This window comes from Phyllostomus discolor, chromosome 7 (genome assembly GCF_004126475.2).
Source record: "Phyllostomus discolor isolate MPI-MPIP mPhyDis1 chromosome 7, mPhyDis1.pri.v3, whole genome shotgun sequence".
NCBI lineage: Eukaryota > Metazoa > Chordata > Mammalia > Chiroptera > Phyllostomidae > Phyllostomus > Phyllostomus discolor.
The window spans coordinates 29407846-29430424 of record NC_040909.2 but is presented as its reverse complement, the minus strand read 5'-3'; the positions used below and the strand labels follow the sequence as shown (position 1 = coordinate 29430424).

At 45.3% G+C, this 22579-nt stretch overlaps 1 protein-coding gene across 3 annotated transcripts in view; it reads left to right on the top strand.

Annotated features, from left to right (window-relative positions):
* Positions 1-1605: 1605 nt before the first annotated feature.
* CPNE4 (copine 4) overlaps positions 1606-22579 on the top strand; it is a 419459-nt gene continuing 398485 nt past the window's right edge. The window contains exons 1-2 of one of the 3 annotated variants that reach the window (XM_036030654.1): positions 1634-2081; positions 18056-18166. In XM_036030654.1, coding sequence (XP_035886547.1) covers positions 18144-18166 — 23 coding nt within the window. In that variant the 5' untranslated portion in view covers positions 1634-2081; positions 18056-18143. Of the gene's footprint in view, positions 2082-18055; positions 18167-22579 lie in introns of those variants that run through there. The other 2 variants (XM_028518762.2, XM_028518761.2) reach the window with 2 other exon arrangements.

Sequence of the window (22579 nt, the reverse complement as noted above, 5' to 3'; positions counted from 1 at the left end):
CCATTGCCCTTCCCCCTTTGCCCACCTCTTCACCCTTCCCCTTTCCTCTGACTATCACCACACTGTTGTCTGTGGCTGTGGGTTATGCACATATGTCCTTCGATGAATCCCTTCACCTTCTTTCATCCAGTCCCCCTCCCTCTCTGCCAGCTGTCAGTCTGTTCCATGTACCCACGCCCCTATTTGACTTATTATTATTTTTTTATTTAGTAAACATGTGCTGACTCTGTCTGCCCAGCATCCATCCCCCCTTTCCTGGTAGGAAGACACTGGATTTCCTTTGGGGAACCTTCCTTGTGTTCTATTCTCATTGTGAATCAGATGGGGCTCCACCCTGGCTGCAAGAGGGCTATGGAGCATGCTGAACGCTCCCTGACACTGTGGAAGGCCTGGCCCATCAGCGCAATCACATATCCCCAGGCTACAGTGATTGGCATGTGTTTAACTACGTGACCAAAGTTCTCCCAATCAAAGAGAATCAAAGGGGCTTCAGTATACAAACAACTCCCTGAGATGCTTTCTAGGGACCATGTTTGACGTTATCCTACTTCAGAAGGGTGAGAGGTGACTCGGAGGAAGAACATGTCATTTTTCCTCCTTTCTGAAGGCTTTCCTTCTTCTTCTCAAAGGTCTTCTTACTTGCCATTATAAAACCATTAGTGGGGCACCTGCCCCTCATCCTGTTGTTTCTCCTTCCCTGACTTTGACATTGAGAGCTCTGTGGTTGGTGAAAGGCTGTTGGCTGATAACTCTTCACAGGAAGAGAGTGTTGTTAGTACCATCCAAGAGGATGGGGCAAACACCTCCCATCTCCCTAGTCCCTGTCCGTGTTAGATTGTGACATCCTCCATGTCATGTCAATGTCAGAGAGTCTCTTCTGAACCCTGTGGATTCTGAAGTCCAATTCGTGATTCTGACAATACCTACAGGCTGAGCTGTCTAGTTTATCTCCTGTTGCAGAAATGATCAGATACAATGTGTTCCCCCATTGCTCATTTGTCTAATTTGACTGAAAAAGTTTGCTTCGTAACATGTCACAAGACAGCATGTTTGTGTCAATTTTTAAACATAGGTACTCCCTAAGCATTTCTTTATCTTATTTGTGAGGTAAATGTATTTAGGGAGACATAATGAGATGTCTCCCCAAAAGGCTGGTTGTCCATCCATTTATTTATGCATTTACTTACTAAGAAATAGTTATTGGGCTCCTATTATATGCCAGGCACTCTTGTAGACACTAAAAAATAATTTTAGGGTTCCCACCATATACGGAGGGGAGCGATTTCTTCACCATTTTTGGTGGGAGTTAAGCGAGCATCCAAAAAGTTTCCTTGAATGTGCAAAAAAAAAAAAAAAGTGTAATTCTCACCCCTTCGCAGATATTACCATTTTACCCCCAAACGTGTTTACAGGGTCCAAGGACTTGGAGAACTGAATTTGTGGTCCCCAGGAGCCAGGTGTGAGAGACAGCAAGCCTGGACCGGGACACGGCAGGACTACGGGGCGCGTCCCCGGCCCAGCCCGGGGCGGGGCGCGGACTCGCGTTCCCGGGGCAATGCTCGCGTCCGCCGGAACCCCCCAGGGGGCGCTCGCGTGGAGGTTTCTGAACTGGTATCTCGCGGGTTGCTGGGCGCATGGGTTTCGTCAGAAGGTGGAAATCTCTCTGTGAAGCTGCCATCTCCCCGCCACTCGCTCGCCTGCCCTACTCTTCCTTCCCTACTCCCTGGCTCTTCGCAGCTCCCTGTCTTACCCCACTACCTTCCACTTTACTCTGTGAGTTAACTGAGAGCCTCGCCGCTATCCCCAACATTTTCGTCTTTCCCCAGCCCCCATCACCAAGAATGGAGTCAGGGTTTCCGGAGAGACCAAACTCTCCTCCTAGCATCTTTTCCATCCGCTGTTTTTAAACTGGCCTCGGAGGAGGAGGGGGGAGGGAAGTCCCACCCCCCGCCCCCTTATATCACTACACAACCACACCACCGACCACCTCCACTCCAAAGCCGGATTTTGCATTCTGGGAGTGGGACAGACCTGTCCCCAGGCTGAATTCTCTTTCTACTCTTCGAGGTTGGCACGCCCAGGTAAGTAAATGCCAACTCTGCATTCCTGTGTTCTCGGGGCGCTAGGATTGCAAAGTGTGTTGGGGCTGCTGCGTAGTAAGACCAACTTTTGAGATGCATTGGTTTTCGCTCAGACTTGCTTGTTTATCACTGCTGTTTCAATAATTTGTTGTTTCAATATTTGGCTACATGCAGTCTTTCATGCAAGGGAACTTTGATCCCCTGCATCTTGCCTTCTGACATTCACCCTGCTCGCTCAGGTAGGGTGGGGCTTGGGGATAGGAGGTGGTGGCGGAGGGCGATCGTGGTGCATCCGCGGAGTGTCCAGTCCTGGAAGTCCTGAAGGGGGTAGGGCAGTTCTGTTACAGATATCCGGGAGGAGGAGGGGAGCAGAGTCCTGGCTGAAGTTGCAGCTTTCTGTCTGATGGTGAGAAAGCTCTCGGGAATTGTAGCTGTCTCCAATGGCTTCACCTAGCTGCCATGGGATTCAGCCTCTCAGCCTCCTTTTCCAACCGCCTTTACAGCTGGTCCCAATAATATCTAATTGTGCCCGGGGCTATCGGGTTTAAAACGCATCAATAGGTTTGCAAGCCCCTAGATTCGACAAAGTTCCGTAGCACTCCTTCCTCTGTTGAGTAGCCTGGGGGATAAAGGGGCAGGGGATAGCAGTGAAGGGACTACTGAAGCGCTAGCCACAGCTCACTAAATAGGTGTGGTACCACAGACGCCCGAGAATTGTTAGGGCAGAATCCAGGGAGGCGATTAGGAGGTAGTCCACGCCAAGTCAAGTGAGTATTGACGACCATCCGGTGGGGAGAAGGTGAAGGCTGAGAAGTACTCTTAGGAACCAGCATACCTCCTTCCTCTTGAAGGAGGTGGGTGGGCTTTAGGCTCAGGTTTTCATCCTGCCCTCCAGATCCGACCGCGCCCCCCGGTGGCCTTGTAAGACTGGCTTCCAGTCCCGGAACTTGCCAGTCTCCGGAAGAAATCGCGGGCTGCAGAGCTCATTGTAGGGCAGAATGTTTGAAGTGCGCGCCATGGGGGTTCCGGAGGTGGAGGGGGCAAAGAAGAGAGAGGGGAGAGCGCGAGGGGAAACTTGACTGGAGAAATAACTGAGAGAACCCCCTTCCGGTCCTGCCCTAACTGACTCACTGATGCCCTAGGATTTCAGCGCCTTTTGGGAGAGTCTCTAGAGGCTCTTTTACACCTGTGTTCAAAACTACACAGAACCACTAGTCAAGGAACATGTATGAATGATCCATAGACGTGGACAACGGGGTAGGGACTGACAGGGGGAGAGGGCTGGGCGGGGAGGGCTGGGCGGAGGAGAGCACAGGGGGAAAAATTGGGACGACTGTAATAGAACAACAATAAAATATTTATTAAAACATTTTTAAAAAGCTATGCAAAACCAGCTCTTCACCCAATTGATGCTTTGCCAGGAATTTGTAAAGCACTGATCTGGTTGTTCTCAGCTCACTTGGTTTTTGATTTCCTAAACAGCCTTTTTTTTTTTTTTTTTTTTTTAGCTGTCCAAGGTACTCCAAAGTGTTCTGAAACTAAGACTAAACCCTGCTCTTTTGGAAAAAAACTACTTTAACTTCAAATGAAAATATTCTTTTCTCCCTATTCCTTCTTTTTATTGCCCTGTCAGAAATTCCTCTTCTCAGACAACCCTCTCCCCACCCAAATCCCCAGCCTTCCTAGAGTTTAGGTGTTTGGAATCCACGAGGATGTTTTACAGTTAGTATACACGGGTTAAACTGCAGAGCCCATCCCCCAAGAGCCAGAGAGAAACAACAACTTTTCTTATTTTATTTTATGCCCTTTAAGTTTAGGAAGGCCCCATTTCTTTTCATTACCCAGGTGATAAGACAGAGCTCAGGATGGCTGTGGCTGCGATTAGATAACTTCTGATGTTTTCATTTCCTGAGCTGAGCTGCTGCCTCTAGGTTCAATTCATTTTGTTTGCCTGTCCATTTTTAAAGAAAGACTGACCAAGTTGCTCTAGCAGATCAGGGGCGTGAGCTCAGAGTAGGTCAGAGGTCCTCTCCTGTAGGGAGATGGATATAATAGGAGGGTTGGCAAATACAGGTAGGACACCCATGTTCATAGTGGGTACTAATAAAGGCCAGATTCTTCTCATTTGTCTCTGATGGGGAGATTTTGATGGTTTCACAGTGTCAAACGCAAACCACATCAAAACTAGGTCATTTCCCCTGGTCCTTACATAAAAGTATCAGTTCACAGCAGGAGTGGATGTTGAACCCTGGGCAGTTTTAAATGGTTGGGTGAGAAGCGCTTGCCTGCAATGGAACCAAAGGTGCAGACCGTGTGATGCAAATGCTCTCACTGCCCCAGTCCTGTACCTGCCCTTCGGGTGGTCAGCCTCCTGGTCGTGCTGCCAGCACACTTTGTTGGGAGCAGGCCTACGTGGTGTCCAGTGCGCCCCCCAGCCTGGGACAAGCTCTTTATTAGAGCTTCAAAATATTTATTTTAAAATAGTTGCCTTGAGGTTTGTGAGTTGTTTTTCAGTTGTGCTTAAAAAGACTTCTGTCTCTCTCCAGCTATCTGGTAGTAGCAACATGGGATTCTGCTTGAATCATTGGTTTGTCTTAAGGGGACCCCGCTTTTAGAGGTTTTAATTAAAAGGTGTCTTGTATTCAAGTGTTTCTTGATCTGCTTATGGATTTTGGACTTAAAAATACCCCATCTCAGTTAGTAGGAAGCAAAGATGTTATCTGTTTCCAGAGAAGTTTTAGGTAGTATTCCAATGAAGAGAAGCTTGGATTTTCCCATCTTCATATTGAGTCCACCATCATGCCTGGAAACCTTAAGATCACACTTATTATAAGAACTAATTACAGAGAAAAAGTGAGTGAGTGGTGAAATCTTTATTTTCATCTGTATTTGAATCTTTTATATGGTTTGCACTGTGCCTTGCTGCCTTCATTTTACACGTTCCCTGATATATGACACTCCAGACTACTATGGCCACCTGTATTCCCATAAAGAGGATTTTTCCATTTGGAAGTAAATGTGCTGGAGGAGAGCTGCTCCTGTTGTGTGAACCAGTGTTGTGTACTTTTGCAGGGACCTGAATCCCAAACAGAGAATAAGAAGGGTTCCAACGGTCTCAGCTTGGATGATTGGGAGAAAGCCTGTGCACTAGTTTGGAAAGACTCACTTCATGACTCTTTGTATTTTTTTAATCAGGGATGTTGCCTGAGGATCTGTATTTCATGCATCTCAAAGAGAATAGGAGCTAACTTTGTTCTCCATATTTGATCTTTCCATTTTTGTCTTGCTAATATTTTTTTAAACACCACAAAGCCCCTTCAGATCCATGTGGTAACCCCAAGTCATATTTCCTAGGCAACAATAGTCAGTGTATTAGAATCACAAAATATAAACACAAAAAATTTTATATGCATTTAAAAATGTCACATGGTTCAAGACCATCCTGTATGCATTAGAACTGACCTTGTAGCATAGCATAGAGTAGCATCTGATTTTCTCCTGATTGAATGTGGATGATGAAGAACAGATTATTACAGGACTTGAATGCTTTTTCGGATGTCCTAAAAATTCTGTAATAGTTCTTCTTTTGAGGCAAGCATGCTATGAAAATTAAGGGGCTGGAGTTACAAATCTATGCTTTGAGTGGTGTCTGGTGCTTATGTGAAGGTTGGTGGTGGGTCCAAAATCAGGCTCAATAAGTGGTCAGGCAAGATGTACTGTCTTTTCTGTGTTACTTGTAAACGGCAATATATAGTAAGGCCTCAATCAGCATTAAATTCAACAAGTGGATATCTGATAAGACTTGTGATTACACAATATTTTCAGTCTTTTCTTTACCAGAAACCTCCTTCATGTGGGAGCTTTCTGTTTACTAAGTGTATATGATGTACGGTATGTTTTCCTTAAATTGGCAAATCCCAGGAAGCCCTTTATTTGGCTGCTGTATTTTGGGGAAAGCCTCTTGATAACCTCTAGCTTTTAGTTCAGTAAATGTTGAAGACCCAAAGGCAAGTCTTGAAAAGCTGACAGCGGTAAGGGTGACTTATTTGGGAAGGTTCATTCCAGCCCTCTGGTTCTTAGAGAGGGACCAGTAATGACTGGGGGAGGGTGGGAAAGCCCCTCTAGGCTGGCCTGTGGGGCATGCATTTCCACATTGTGAACAACAACTTGATCGCTTTGAATCTATGACTCTCAGAGTTGGGAGAGAGCTGGGGGGGGGGGTGATGTGTCGACACTAGCTGTTTAATTTGGCAGATGCGGAAAGTAAACCTCAGAGAGGTGACTTGCTCAAGATCAGGGGACTCGTTCAACAGCCCTCTTGATTACTCCTCTCATAAGGAGACCCAAGTTCCCTGGAGATAATTACTATGGTGGCGCCAATGTGCGGCGCCACGTGGGCTGATAATCTTTACTGAGTTGGGGATAGTGGGGGCGGGGGATGGGGGGAACCTCCCACCTCAGTTGCGGTGGTTGGAATAGCCGGCTTGGGACTTATTACATTGCTGTCTCTAGGAGCCAGTGTAATACTTACCCGATAGATATGATTAAATTTGTACAAAGTCGTTGTCTGCAGCCATCCGTGTTAATGTGCATGTTTTGTGAAGAATAGCTCATGCCGCCTTAGCTTTCTATTTTAAATGTCACAACCCAGTCAATAAAGTAAACAAAGAGATTTTATGAGTGTTTACAGTTCCAGGGACCCACAGGAGAATCCTTTATTCTGTTTGAAATTAAAGGTCCATGCAAAAAGAATAGACTTTCTAAAACGTTGCTTTCTATCTCTGGTGCAGAACAGAACATTTCCAACTTCATATCTCTTATTTAGAAAGCTAGAGACAGTTCTTGGAAACATGGGGGGAAAGTACAGTATTTCAGGTTAATTCTAGAAACCTTCTCAGGTTTAAGGTGTACTGACCAAAAGACCTTCCTTATTCAAGAGATCACAAAGAATTTTCTGAAGGGAAAACTCATTTCTCTTTGAGGGAGAGGAGGAATAAAATCAAGCTGTCAGGGGTCAAAGGCCTAGGCAGCCCAAGAGGCTGATGAGAAGAGAGGGAAGCGAGGGAGCCAGCCGGCATTAGAGTAGATGATCGCTAGAGGGCGCCGGAGCACCGGCGGAGCCCACCTCCCTGGACCGAGAACTGGACTTCGAGGCTCAAAGATGGGGTTTGACAGAACCCCGAAGAGGTGCTCAGGAGTGAGACATTGGTTTGTCTGGTGCCGCTCACTCTTCACCCCAAATTACCTTTCTGCAGAGAGGGGACAAAGGTTTTGCTTTGAGCATCTGGTGGGGATCTTGCAGTGCCTGGTTGGGTACCTAGTGGCTAGACAGCCTGATCTCTGCTTTCAGGGTTTTGCCTGGCAGCCTGGAGCCCTGCTGCCCTTGGGTTCCCGGAGGCAGAACGTGTGATCCAGAAATAGCTGGTCTGAATCTTGGGTTTGCAGTTTTTCAGCTGTAGGTCTTTGAGTGAATTACTTCACCTGCATGAGTGTTAGTGTCTGCGAAATGGGACCAGTAATGACCGGGGGAGTGTTTCAAGTGTCTAGTATTTTAGTGGGCAGGCAAACGCTAGTGCCGGCGCCCTTTCTTGAGAGTTTGCTCAGAACTCCTTCCTTTCCTTTCCACCTGAGTGGAAAGGAAACTTTTTCTATCTCCACATCTATCGCCACCACCCCCTCAGTAGAATGGTCTCCTTTGTCCATCTATTGAAATAACCGAGCACAGCCTTTATGCCCAGAGCTATGTTAGGCACTGAGGATAAATATGAAGTCCGTATCTTTTGAAGTTGCAGGCTGGAGGAGCAGGCAGGTGCGTGAGAAGAAGCATGGTAAGTGTGCGGTGATAGATGAACAAATGATGTGTGTAGGACATACCAGAGTCATTTGTTTTGTCTCAAAGAGCCTGGAAAATGGTCCAAGTCCTTTACACTCAGGTGTTTTTGCATCTCCCTGTATTTCAAGGGACAGGGTCTATGGAGGGGAATTCTGAGGGAGAAGAAAGGGCGGGCGAATCTCACTCAGCATGTAATCTGGATTTTATGTGCATTTAATGGTGCTAATAGAAGTTTTTAAATCCAGTCATCTTGTACCACAGCCTAGTGTGTACTGATTTCATCAGTATCAGAAGGTAAATGCCTATCTAATTGACTTAATCCATGTAAGCAGGAAAGTAATTTTTATTTTTCAATTGTTTTAATTTTAATTTTATTTTTTTAAATTTTATTTTATTTTTTCTGTCACCACTTATCCCCGCCTTTCCCTCTTCCACTTCCACCCGCCCTCTCCCACCCACAATCATCACACTGTTGTTCATGTTCATGAGGAAACAGAATAGAAATATAACCACCACCAAACCCTTACCACTAAGTGGTAGGTCTGGAACAGCCTACATAAGGATTCTGTTTTGAAGATATTGAAAGATGCATTCAATACAAGTACGAACAAAAAATGAAAAATAATAAGGGCAGTTGAATGATTGAAAGAAATACTTTAATATCACCATTGAAGTGACAGAAAAGCTTTTATTATTTTTTTTAGTAGCCACTGGAGGTGCAGGGATACCTGATTTGATATCTTTGTTGTATTTTGTGCAGTCGTTTCAACAATAACTTAGAGACAGATTTCAGTGACAAAACGCAAGAGTGAAGGAGGTTTGTGCCTGAGATCATGTTGAGGTGAACCCAGGGATGGACGCTTTGGGCCATGCGAGTTAATTTTGTCTGACCAGGTCAATGGTAAAACTCCTGGGAAGTCATGGGTGGAACTCTTTTGCTGGGTGCCCCTCAAATCCTGTGACTTGACTGATTGTGAATCATGTTGGAGGAAAGGCCTGATTAAAGCTAAAGGGTGGAAATAGTTGATTTTGGGGGCAGCTAATAACATTCTTCACAGCTTGTGGCCTGATTGAATTTTAAAGAGGCAGGAAAATACATGTTTTTCATGAAATCAGAGACTGTGAGAGCTGGACAATCGTGTGCAATCAGGCCCTTCCCATTTTGCAGATGAGGAGGCAGAGGCCCAGGGAGGTGAAATCACCAGCGAAGCTGGTTGGGGGTGCTTGGGTCCTTCATGAGAGCAGGCCTCTCCCTGTTCTGTGTACTGCTGAACTCCACACAGGGCCAGGCATCCTGTGGTTCCTCAGACAGTCTTGGTTGACTTCATGAACTCTTTCTTCCTTCCTCACTCTCATTCAGGATGCACCAAGAAATCCCCAGATTGTGATGTAATTTGATAATGACAAATATTTGTTGAATTTTGTTATGACTTGGTTCAAATCCTGGCTCTGCTGCTCAGTAGCTGTTCGGCTTTGGGAAAATTACCAAACCTCTCTGAGCCTTATTTCCTCATTTGTAAAGCTCGATAAGGTAGCAGAGGACCTGCATCCTAGGTATGCGCTAAGGGTTGCCTTTTCTTACTCTCCTATTCCTGCTCTCTCTTCTTCCCAGTGGATTTAAAGGAGGATGTAGGACTTTTTAAAAAGTGTTTTTATTTATTTATCTTGCAGAAGAAATAAAATTATGGCACTAAACATAAATACATACCCAGTCACTACAAATACATATTCTATGGATTAGATATTATGAGCCCCATTTCTTAAATAATTGGGTCAATGCCCAAGTGCTAGCAACTGAGGAGGAAGAGGACTCAAATCTAAGGTGTCCCTACTCAAAATCGAAGATGAGGGTGTTTTTCTTAAATCCATGTTTCATATGATCTTTGTTTCTTACCCAGTTTTCTATGTCTGCTTCTCTTGAGAAGGCACAGATCCTCTTTCTTCACCGGCCCTCAAAGCCTGGCCGTGCTCTGGCCCCTGCCTTGTAACATCACTAGGTATGGGTGTGCCTGCTCCCCAGGCGCAATGTAAGCTTCTCTGGGTAGCAGCTCTCTAGGGTACTTCCTGCTATAATTGCAGAGTACCTAGACCCTTCTGTTATCCCATGTGTGTGCCCATTCCCTTAGCATATGTCCTGCATTCAGGCCAAGTTTGTAGGTGGCTACCCTGTACATTTAACTTACTCAAAATCAACTCTATACCCTCTCTCATTTATTAGAAATACTCATATTTGATTGTTTGTTCTATGCTATATAATCTAAGTTAATGTGTGAAGTTGTACAGCTATATTACTGTACATTGTATATGTAATACAATATATATTGTACTTGATGAAAAATTGATGGGATTTTTTCAAGGATTTATTGTGCAAGGTTTCGCTTATGCATCAACTTTGAATCATAGCCCCTATCTAAAATGTTTATTTGCAAGCCCCCTGTATATAGATAGGTAGAATTATTAGTGAAGGGCCTGCATGTCGAGTCAGGCATTCCTGGGTTTGAACACTGTCTGTTTTATCTCTTAAAGCTCACTTTCTACACATGTAAAATGAGAATAATGATACTGCTGTGCCCTAGGCTAGCTATGAGCCTTGAAAGAAACAGTGCACATCTCTAGCATCCAAGTGCCCCTCTTATTGTGGGCACATGGAAATTACTCACATTGCAGCTGTTACTGGCTGGTGGCATCCCTCAAAGGTTAGAACTCATGAGTAATTTCCCTAATGGTAGAGGTTTGCTGTGTTGCCAGTGAGTTGTGAAAACTAGAAATCAGCAATCCAATGTACGCTTTCCATAGGTACTGACACAGCCATCTACCCTCCTCCCCCCTCCTCCCACGCTTCTGCTCCCACCCACAAATTTTATGTGTAGCCATAAAGATTGCTCAAGGGTTATGCTGGGGTTTCTCCTGGGGAGAACTGGCTGTGTTCCTGCAGCTTCCAGTTTTATTTTAAATGCAAAGTATGTTTAGCCCTGGACCCCAGATGCATAGCCAGAATACAGAATCAGTCACTCCGCCCTGCAAGGCCCACAACAGACATTTATTGTATTTGACTTTCTGAATCTCCTACTTTTGTTCAAAAAAGACCCGAGGCAGCCAGCAATAGAGAACATATTGGGTACTTCCTGCTATCAGAGTCCAAAATGCTGCTAGCACAAAATATTCTTTTTTTCAGGGAGACCCCGTGCATATCTTAAAGCCATGATTCTTGAGCACAAATTAGAATCTCGCTTGTTCCAACATAGACTGCTGGGCCCCACTTCTGGAGTCTGATTCAGTGGCTCTAGTGTTAGAGCCAAATGATTTGTATCTGTGGCAATTTTTCAGGTGATGCTCATGCTGTTAGTTTGGGGACCACACTTGGAGAACCCTGCCTTAAACATGCACTTTATATAGATAAACTGTGCATTTTCACTCCTGTGTGGTACACCTGAGAACATTAGTGGTGAGGAAAGAGATCTGACGTTTACTGAGCACCTGTGACATTTGTCACGTGCCAGGAACCTTACTGGGCACTTTATGCATATCATTGTATTTAAGCCTCACCATCATCCAACCAGTCAACTCATATTTATTTATCAAGACCATGTTATGTATCAGGCAGTGGGCCGTGCTAGGCTATGGAATGAACAGAATGAACACTACAGACCTAATCCCAACCTCCTGGATATTATATTTCAGTAGAGAAGCATGCTTGAGCAGATTAGTCTGATCCATATAAAGTGGAAGATCAGAGAGACTGGGTAAGTTGGCTAGGGTTACACAGCAAATGTGAGACAGGAGACAAGACAAGCTTACGTACCATTTTACTTCCACTAAACCAGAGGTTCTTGGACATTTTGGTCTCAGGGCCCCTTTATATTTTCAAGAAGTGTTACAAACCCATAAAGCACTTTTGTTTATTCGGGTTAAATCTGTAAACACTTACCGTATGAGGAATTACAACAGAGTGGGCCACCCCTTGAGAACGGCGGCATCAAACCATCCTGCAAGCAGCACCACCGCTCTCAGGTTCCGAACTCTCATTTGTCTTAACGACTCTTACAGCCATAAGGTCTCATCTTATGGGATCTTACAGCCATACTTCTCATCTCCCTCAAGACATTTTCTTTTTAAACATGAGGGTCTCTCTTAAGGCTTAGCTTATATTTCTAGTGATGGTGACTTCCCTACAGAAAAGACTGACCTGCTTTGGAATTGCCTCTTTTGTATCTGTACTTGTAGGCATGTATGTATTTACATGTATGTGCCTTTATGATAAGGAAAAGCAACAGTTAAATTGCCAGTTACAGAACAAACTAAGGTGTGGTGGCTTTGCTATTCATGGAAGAATCTCTATCATAGCCGAGGGCATCGAAAAAGATCCAGCTGATGGAAGTCTGTGTGTGACGCGTGCTGCCTTCAGGGTTCCTCGGGGCGCGCGCCCTGGAAAGGGAAGCCCGAGCACACTGAGGGATTGCTCCGCGGCCCCGCAACGGGAAGAACTGCAGATGCACAATTGGACCCGAGGGCTTGCAGCTTTTATGTAATGCTGCCAGCTGAACTGAGTTTAATCATGGGCTAACGACCAAAAAACTGCCCTTTCCCATCATTTTGATTCATTATCTGATGGGAATGGAAAGTCCTGGTAGATATTTCCCTTTGGTGTGTAATGGTCCGTGGTGCTCCGACACTGATGCTCTGGCTGACTCTGAATGCTTTACGCTGTCGTTAAGTTTTATTGAGTAAAACCAACTGAATCGGAGCTGACATAACTCAGTGTGGTTCTCAACGGATGATCAATGAATTCAAATCGCCTTTTATCTTTACAGAGACCAGCGAACTGAGGGGGATGCTGCAGTGAGGGCGGTGTGGTTATTTAGAGGTAACGGATCCTTGGAGGAGACGTTAGAAAGAGGGACTCCGCCAGGCATCTCACTATTTGATCTTTTCAACACTAAACATCTGGATCACTGGTTCAAGGAGAAGCTTTGAGAATGATTATCCAGATGTTTGGTGTCACATAGCACACCCATAGCCCAAACCAACCAACCAAGCCCATGTGGTGCTAGATGGTCATCTGTCACCGTCCTTGAAAGCTGACACTTGACGTGAAGCATCTCTGTTGGGTGCCCCGAGGCAGCATGGATGCCTCCACACAGCATCTCTGGGGACAGGACACATTTTGCGAGGTGATTATAACTTTTTGGAGGAAATACCTTTCTGGCAAGAAGCCCTTGTAGGAGGGTCTAGGGCATAAGTGTTTGTGGAATCACCTTTTCACCTCCTCATCAAAGGAGAGTCTGAGAGCCATCTCCTGGGAACCCTTTAAGCCAGGTTTCTTGAGCTATTTTTCAGTCTGAGCTTTTGCCCAGAATCCTCAGATTTTGACTTGATGGGCTCCTGTGAGCATCACACACTCTTACTTTACGTGATGAACCCTGTTGGTTTTGCAGATTGCCAGGGCTGCTTTGGAGAATCCCTTTCTCTCAAGTGGGCACAAACAGGAAGGGAGCTGGGGTACCTGTTTCTCACCTACCCACCCTGCCCAGGTGATGGGCTCCAGGAAGATCAGACCTGCTTACTGACCCACCCTTTCCTCCTGCCTGTGTCTGCCTTGCCATTTAAGCCAAGCAGCCCCGCTTAGAATTGCCCCCAGCAGGAATGGATGAGCGTTATGGAATGGATGAAGATGGAATCTACCTAATATCATGGGAACGTCATCTTCCCCAGCCCAGGGAGATGTAATATTCAATGGGGGAGGCTCAGGGCTTTGTTGCTTAGGTGGACACTTCTGTCTTTGCTTACATGGGCAGAGACAGTTCTATTTCTGATCTGCCCCTCTCTGTGTTGTATGAGTAATTAGAATAGCTAGTTCTAAGGTTCACTTTCTGAACTCCTTGCTTCCTTTTTCTGTTATTTTTCATATATATATTAACTTCGATGAATCTAAGGGAGGTTTGAGGTGAGGTGAGACCCAATTAAGGCAAACTTGTGATCTGCAGCCCCAAAAGGTCATTGTCAAATGAGATCCACTAGGGCAGGGGTCAACAGAATACAGCTCATGGGTCAAGCCCAACATGCAGACTTTTTTTTTGGAAACAAAATTTCATTGGAACAAAGTCACACCTCTCACTGCCTATAGCTGCTTTCACACTACAGTGGCAGAGCTGACTAGTTGCAACAGAGACTATATGGCCCACAAAGCCCATTATCCTTGCTTTTTTGTTTTTTTTTTTAATATTTTATTTTATTTTACTTTTAGAGAGAGAGGAAGGAAGGGAGAAAGAGAGGGAGAGAAACATCAATGTGTGGTTGCCTCCCGCGTGCCCCCCAGCTGGGGACCTGGTCCACAACCCAGGCATGTGCTCTCACTGGTGACCTTTTGGTTCACAGGCCAGCACTCAGTCCACTGAACTATACCACCCAGGGTGTATCTTTGCCTTTTATAGAAAATGTTTGCCAACACCTGCACTTGGGGCGTATCTCTGTTTGGCCATCTCCAGGTAGGAAACATACACAGACTTCAGGAAATCCAAGGGAATATTATTCTGAAATTGGACTGTGGACCGAATATCTAACTTGTAAAATTTTGTTGCTATGCATTGTGAGGACTTGTATACAGCAGGCACTTGTAGGATGAATGACTATGCATTTTGATGTAACTGGTCTGGGTTTTATTTCCCCTTTTGTAAAATCAAGGTGCCTGATTCGATGTCTAAGAATCCTTCATACACGTCTATTGTGCATAATATTAGAGAGAGGGGAGGTAAAACAGCCTTGGTGTCTTGCAACCCGGTCTGCCAAAGTGACAGGCATAGCCTCTTGAGTCACCATCAGTCATCTTCACTTAGCATCAGCGGGAATTATTAGGCAGGGTCAAAAAGCATGACCATCTGCTGTCATAATGATATCAAGTGTTTTACATGGAGAGAAACAAAGGGAATTAAGAGTTGAGAGCATCCAAATTTTGCATAGTGCTTGTTCTGAGTTGCTTTATGGAGATGGGCTTGAAGAACAAATATGCGTGGCTCTTGGCATAATCTTGGTCACATGCCAGATGTGCCTGAGGTCCCTTCACTCATGTACTGAAATCATACATAAAAATCACACTTCCACTAGTTCCCAGGTTTATTGTACAGGGAGGAGGACAGCTATTGAATGATTACTTGATTGGGGAATGGAAGGAGGGAGAGGTGATGGTGGTCTCCTGGCTCTTCATGTCCTCTGCCCCCTGGGGAGAAGTATGACGTGTGTCACCCTAAGAGAAAGGCTCGTGGTCTGTGGTGTGATTTGGGTAGCGGACTCCTGATTTAAGCAAATGCTATGCCTCTCTTTCGTCACTGGAGTTCCCACGGTCCTCTATCCTGAAAAAAAAAATAGCCAGGGTTTCCATCTGTTCAGATTCACATATTTGACCATGGGGTTATCATTTATTAATTCATTCATTTGGGAGGGTGGCACGCTGCCTCTGCTGAGATGTGAGCAGAGCCTCAGCCTCCGCGTCCTCATCCCAGGCTGCGCCCGGGCTTTCCTCTCAGGCACTCCAGCCTCCGGAGCGCTGGGGTTCCCACGGAGCAACCCTGCCCACCTCCCATCTGGTAAGTGACTTACTCACTGGGGCAGGTCAGACAGCTGAGAGCTAGCAGGACCCTGAGCAGCCCCGGGCTGAGCAGAGCAAAAGCTCAGGCACAAGCTTTTGGCTTCGACGTGCAGGAGACAGACCACTTTTGGAGAGGAGAAGGGTAGAAGGAATTGGACAGTACTGATTAGCAGGATACCAGTTTGTGCCGGGTTCTGACTCTCGTCCCTCTAGGCTCCACGGGTGGAGGGTGTGGTGCATGGACAGACTGCCCAGTTCTCCTGGCTGAGGAGCAGAATTTGTTACTTTCTAGGCTTTTAGCTTCTAAGAATTCCTAACACTTAGAACCTCTGAAAGCCATTCATCTTAGGACTGGAAGCAGAGAGAATGCTTTGTGATCTGCTGAAGCATGGCTGATGCTGCAGCTCAGTAAACTGGCATCACTGTGTTAACTGAGAACCTCAAGGCAAATGTTCTCAGATCCTCAGTTTCACACTGGTTACCTCTACCGTTCAGGTTTTTCAAGTAATGGGACAGATAATATGGAGATCACTGGAAATCTTCCTTATTCCTTTACATGTGTATCTTCATATGCCCCAATTAATATATATTTCCCTTCACTCACCCAATTTGTGTTTTAGCTGCATTGCATTGTAGACAGGTGCAATACTGTGCCTATTGCTCTGAATCAAATTTATTCAAATCCTTCATCTAAAAAACAACAGCAATCCGAATGATTTTGGTTACTCCCAACCCAGGGCTTAGAAGATTTCATGCGCAAGCGAGGCAAAGTCTTAGTGTAGAAGTTCCTCTCAGTAAAAGAGGGCACCATTTCTGCAGCTTGGAAGTAAAGATGCTATAATTCGGCTTCACAGAACTGGACATGATGTAGAACTTGAACACACTTTCTCGCTTGTCCTATGTGTAAATGTTGATCCCGGCACTGAGAACCTCAGAGCTCTTTCTATTTTCCTGTTTCACAACTCCTTAGGAACGTGCAAAAGGAAAGGTAATAAAGGACAATCTTTTCAAGATAAAGCATGATTTATAAAGGCGACAGCCATGCCATATGTGAACAGTGATTAACAGCTGCAGAGTCTGCTAACAGCTCTTTAAAAATAAAGTGATAAAGCAGATTTTCCCATTATTTCATGTTTCAGTGCTTGCTCAAGTGCATTGCCCTGATTTTCCTCGGCTTCATTTTATTCTGTAGCAATTGAATCACTCTTCATGTCCCAGCAGAGCTATATCAGGGCTTACTTAAATACTTCACACAGATCTCTGGTTATTCTTCCAGCAGCATTTTGAATTTCAAGACAATGATTTGGTGTATTAAGCCTGCAACCTCCTCAAAAACTGCTCTTTTTTTTTTTAAGAGTGCGTTTGGATGGACTGAAGGGAGTGTGTTTCCAAAACTTATTCATTTGGAATTGGTTCACTTTAATTTAGAGCTGGGATGGCAGTGGGCAGGTGCTTAATGAAGTGTCACAACTTTAGATGGCCTCCCCTTGCCATTACCGACAGATAAGGGCTGCAGGGCTGCTGGGGACAGACAGATAGATGGGCACAAAGACTGGCTTATCTCTGAGATGTGAGATGGAAGGGGAAGAGCTCCTAAATCAAAATTTGTCACCTTAGAGAAATAGGTTAATTGCAGGAAATGCATTTTCATGAAATTCAATTGTCTTTTCCTGATTGATAAACCCCTGACAACTTGCCTTGTATTGGGTGGTAGTTTTAATCTTGTTTGGATCACAGTTTCCTTGGGAAATCTACTGAAAGCTATGGACTCTCTCACCTGAAAAGTGAACATAACCTACAGACAGAAGCCTGCATATAATTTCGGGGCTTTATGGACCTGCTTGAGGCATAGATCTCCTTTTCTCATCAAGAGTCCCTTCACTGTATATTCAGTGGATGTGTTCTCCTTGGCAAATTCCTTTTAAAAAATATGTACACTCATGTTCATGATATTGTAGCATTTCTGTTAGAGGGGAAAGGGAACAGTAGAGCTGGAGACATCTTGGGAAGCCTGGGGCTGCCCGGGATCTGGTATGGGGGTTACCACAAAGAGCCGTGCACTTGCCGAGGAAAACTTAGGCTGCAACCTTCCTGAGTCATCTGGGCACACTCTGAATTGAGTGTCTAGGTCCTGGGGGGTAGATGGAGGAGACAGGTGGAGGAGAGATGATGGCCATGCCTCAGGGGGTTGGCAGAGAGGGTGGTCTGGCTGTGTGCCAGTGAGTATCCTCAAACGCACTCCTCTGCCCTCGCCCCATGGAACCTCGGAGCCCTGATTCCCTGATGGGCTGCCCAGGATGTGGGTGGACTGAGTGGGTCATGTGATGCCTTGGCACAAATAAGAGAAGAAGGCCTCCCACTGCAACTCCTGCTGGAGGGCCAGTGGTGCCTCAGGCTTATGCCCAGACATCCTCCAGAGCTCTGAGTCCTGGGCCACGAAATGCAGCCTTCCTGGGGCTGACTTGCCAAGATTGGTGGCACTGTACTGGCAGGAGATGGTGGGTGCTGACCAGTGAAGCAAATCGGCATTGGAAGTGGTTCACACACTGCTTTATGCAGGTGCACCCGATAAGCCTGGAACCAGGTGCTGAGGGGTCTGTAAGGCACCAAGAGCTATTTTGGAAATAGAAAGGGAACAAGTATAAAAATGGAAGATCCAGAAGTACAAGGGTAAGTGTTGTCCTGCATCCCAGCCTTGCCCCCCATTTTTCAGCCTCCCTTATCCTTCTTCCCACGGTTTCTTCTCTTTCCTTCCACTGTTCCTTCCAACCTTCCTTTCGTTTAGTCTTCTTTCCTCCCTCCACCCCTTTCTCCCTCCTTCCTGCTTTTTCTTCCCCTCCTCATTTTTTCCTTTTTATTACTTCTATTAATCTTTCCTTCCACCTGTTCTTTCTTTCCTTCTTTCAATTCAGCAGACGTTTTTCTGTGTCCCCTGGGTACACTTTGTCCTTTTCATTCCTTCTCCGTCACAATGGGTCTACCTTCCTGCCCCGCCACCCATTTTTGTTCTGTTACCTTCCCTCTGCTCCTTCCTCCTTAATTGACTAGCATATATTGAACACCTACCTGTGCCATTTACTGCCTCAGAAGAAAGCTAAAACAATGACGGACTTTGCTTTCAGGAAGGTTAAAGTCAAATTTAGGAATCAAAATACAAGTATGTGAAGAGCCAAATAATAGTGTAATGGTTACATGATGTCGCAAAACAAAAATGTGAGATCACGCAGGACAGTGTGAGCATTATTGCTACAGGGGGGGAATGAGACTCCTTTCGAGCTCAGAGAATGGAACAAGTTTTTGTGCGGTGGTTGAGTCCGGGAAAGTCCTATAAAGAAGGAATATAAACTGGGGTTTCAAAAAGGATTTTAATACTTGGAGAGGAGAAGAAATTTCAGTCTGGGAAGTGAGACTGATGATGTAAGTAAAAACTCTGTCTTTGTGGTTGGTGTTGTTGCCTTTGTTTTCCAAAGGAAAGTTCCAGGGGAGCCTGTTTCACCTTTTAGGGCTCCTTTGTCTTCTCGTCTTCTCCCCGGCACCAACATCTCCTCTCTAGTTTCTGTATTTCTCCCCCAAGTACCATTTGTCTTCAGCCAGTGAGGGCTCAGGGGAATCATCCTGTTCATCTCAGACCCTACCTTGATCAGCAGTCACTTTATGCTGCACGTAAAAGCTGCTTAGAATGGGTGTCTGAATTGAAGAGGAGGCATTGCATCGTAATTCCCAGCTCAGTGGTTGAAATTTCAACCATTCATTGTTGTCAGCTCTTGGTGAGCCAAAGCACTTCCTTTGGGGCTACTGGTCTGACATGTCGGAGAGATCAGAGAGCCCTGAAGTCAAGGATTCCAGCTGAAATTCCTGGTGTGGCCGGTTTGATATGATTGAGTCTAATCCAAGATGTAATGCCTGGCATGCCTTTGGATTTTTGTTTTCTTTTTGTTGCGGCAGATCAGGGTTGAAAGGATCTTGGAGGTTGCCTTGACTTTCACATAGTCCAGTCCCACAGGTCAGGGAATGCTCCCACTTTTCTGGCTCACCACATGTACACTTAATGTGTGTGCTCAGATGTTTTCATATGTTATTTAGTTCTGGCTTCCCCAATCCAGAAAGGGATATTTTCTTTTCAGGTGTCTGATCAGCCCTATCTGAGCCTGCTGTCTGGGCATTTTCTGGCAGGGACTTGAACGAGATCTGACTGATACCTTGTGACAGCCTAGCGCGGGAAGCTGGAGATTCTGTTAATTCCCTCTGAGGCTGGCATTTCCCTGGGACTGTTCCACCAGATCCTTCTGAAGGCCCACCCTCGTTGGCAGCATTGCTTGGGAGATACAGGGTGGCTGGGGTTCCCTCTGCTTGTGGCCTTTGGATTTTTGCCCTTAACTAAAGGAAATAATCCCATTACCAAATATTTGCTGTCTGCTCAGAGTAGAAATTTTCTCGTTGGCACATTATGACTGATTATTGAAGAGTTCACCTTCAGGCACCATATATATCTCATGTGTGTGTTTGTGAGGGAGGGGAGTTAGAACAAACAATTCCTTTTCTTTCCAAGGACAGTGTGGTGATTCTTAGGGTCCATATCATCTTTCCTTCCCATCCTTCATCAGGTGAAACCTGGTTAGAGGGGTTACTGCATAGCAGAAAGGAAGGGGGCAGGTGGTCCCAGCAGTGAATGGGAGCTTCACTGCAAGCTGTTCTAGAGTGGTATCACCAAAAGGCAACTTGAACAAAAAGCACACACATTATCAAGAAGGGAAACCTAGGTCTAGAGAGGAGAAGTGGTCTGGGCCAGAGCAGTGCAGCAGATTAAAGATAAACCTCAATCTGAGTACAGATCTCTGATGCTTGAAAATATTTTGAGTTACAAGATCTTTGCATTCTGTTACCAAAATATGTTAGCAAAAAAAAAAAAGCCCAAGATAAATAAATATTTGATCAGCAATAAATCAAACAGTTTTATTCCACATTTCATTAGGAGTAGTTTTAAATAAGTGTTTTGTGAAAGACAGAAACCAAGAACACAATCCTTGTACATTAAAAGGCAATAGAAGTGTGTTCTTCCCCATGTACCATGGGGTATGCTCCTGTGTAATTAGACTACATTTCCTACTCCCAAATGCCAATGTTAGACAAGAAAAAGAGAGATTAAAATAGCTTCTGAATTGAAAACATTTTAAGAAAAGAAAAGTAAAAATAAAAATAAGCTGGGTGCCAGGGAAGGAGAAACCGAGTGGTCTAATGAGCAAAGCCGTCATTTCAGCCTCTGCTTGAGAGTGCTTCTGTCTCCTCCTCTTCCTCAGCTGCCCTGGCCTTTCCCCCAACCCCTGGGAAATTCAGAATGCCTGACCCCTGCACTCCTCGGGAGGAGGACTGGGGAGAATGGGGTGGGGTGTTGCTCTGGAGACATTTTCTCTGCTGTGTCCCCTTAGGGAAGGCTCTGAAAATGCCCAGAGAGAACACCATTCCCCCCGTAGATGTATTTCCAGGGCCTTCCAGTCTGAGGCTATCGAAAAAGGGACTTGCTTTACAGAGCTGCCTCAGTCTTCTTGAAACTCAGAGTTTGGCTCACCTTTGAGAGCCCTCAGGATGGTACAGCGTGCCGCACCCGGGAGAGAGTGGTGCAGAATGAGCTTGCTGGCAACCGAGCACAATTTGGCTTAGCTTCAACTCAGGCCTCATCCTTTGTTCCCCACTACTCTCAGAGTCACTACTGTCATTAACCTCAAACATTTATTGGTCTCCTATATAGGTTGTGTTATTAAAAACAGGTAGTCCATAGAAGTTAAGAGTATTGGCTCTGGCATTGGGATACCTGGGTTCAAATCTGGGCTCTACCGCTTGTAGCTACATGAGTTGGGGCATGTTACTGTACCTTTCTGTGTCCCAGTCCCATTATTTGTCAATATGGAATAATAATAATAACAGGTCCCAACTCACAGGGGGTTGTGTCCTTTTGGTGTCCTGGGAAAATGTAATGGAGAGAGCAGTCCAGTTTGCAGAATCGTATACCAGTTTATTAATATGATGCCCAGACAGATGCTGTGGGAATTAGCATTTGGAATGTACCTTAGAATGAAGTGTCCATTGTTCCAGACAAGTCCTTTCTCTGACTGCATGATACCAACCTTCTCCGTTTAATCCTCTTGTCAACTTGATGACAATCAAGGGTAGGATCAGAGGAAGGATTTCCCACCACTGCCATCATGGCTCCTGATTTCTATTTGACCAGGAGCATTACCTCTTATGGGCTTTCCCCATGTGTGTCAAAGACCTGGAGCTCAGGTTCTGCCCACCAAACTGTGGCCGATGAGCCTAATCTAACCTGTCACGGTTTGGTTTGGTTTGGTTAATAAATAAAGCTTTATTGGAACACAGCTGCACCCATGAATTTATGAATTCTCTATGGCTCCTTTTGTGCTACAATGGTAGAGTTGAGTAGTTGTATTGGAGACCATGTGGCCTACAAAACCCAAGACAGGTGCTGTCTGGCCCTCTGTAGAAAAAGCCTACTCATCCTTGACCTAAAGATCAGACATAAGGAAGAGAAGGAAGTCCACCCAATGCAGTATAGGGAGGCAGAGGTCACCAGCTATTTCTATAGGCAGGGAAATTTGGGATAGAAAGAAGATGAGTATAAGAAAGTGGCCTATAGACCAAGGGGGACTAAGTAGTAAAGAACTGTTTTGATACAGCTTAAACAGTAGTATATAATAACTTCTCTAATTTTAACTGAAGTTGCCCCTAATAATGTGCCATGTCCTTCTTATCACATAAGTCATGTGTAATACTCCAGTGATGGGAAACTTAATGGGTTTCTTTGAACTGATCCCATTTTCCCATAGCTGTGCCATGCTGGCTGTTACAACTTCAAAACCGAACCATCCTTTGGGATAAGACCTCACATTTTTAAGTGTTCATTCTGAACTGGGGGATTATTAGGTTCCCATTCCCCAAGTGCCAGAGTCCCCTTGCTCCTTTGAATGTGTTGAGTTCTTCTGGGCCACCAGCTACATGTGAAATATCTCTGAGGGGCCCACCCACCCAGGTTGTCTGCGTTTCCCCTTTCTGTCATCAAAGGTGCCACAA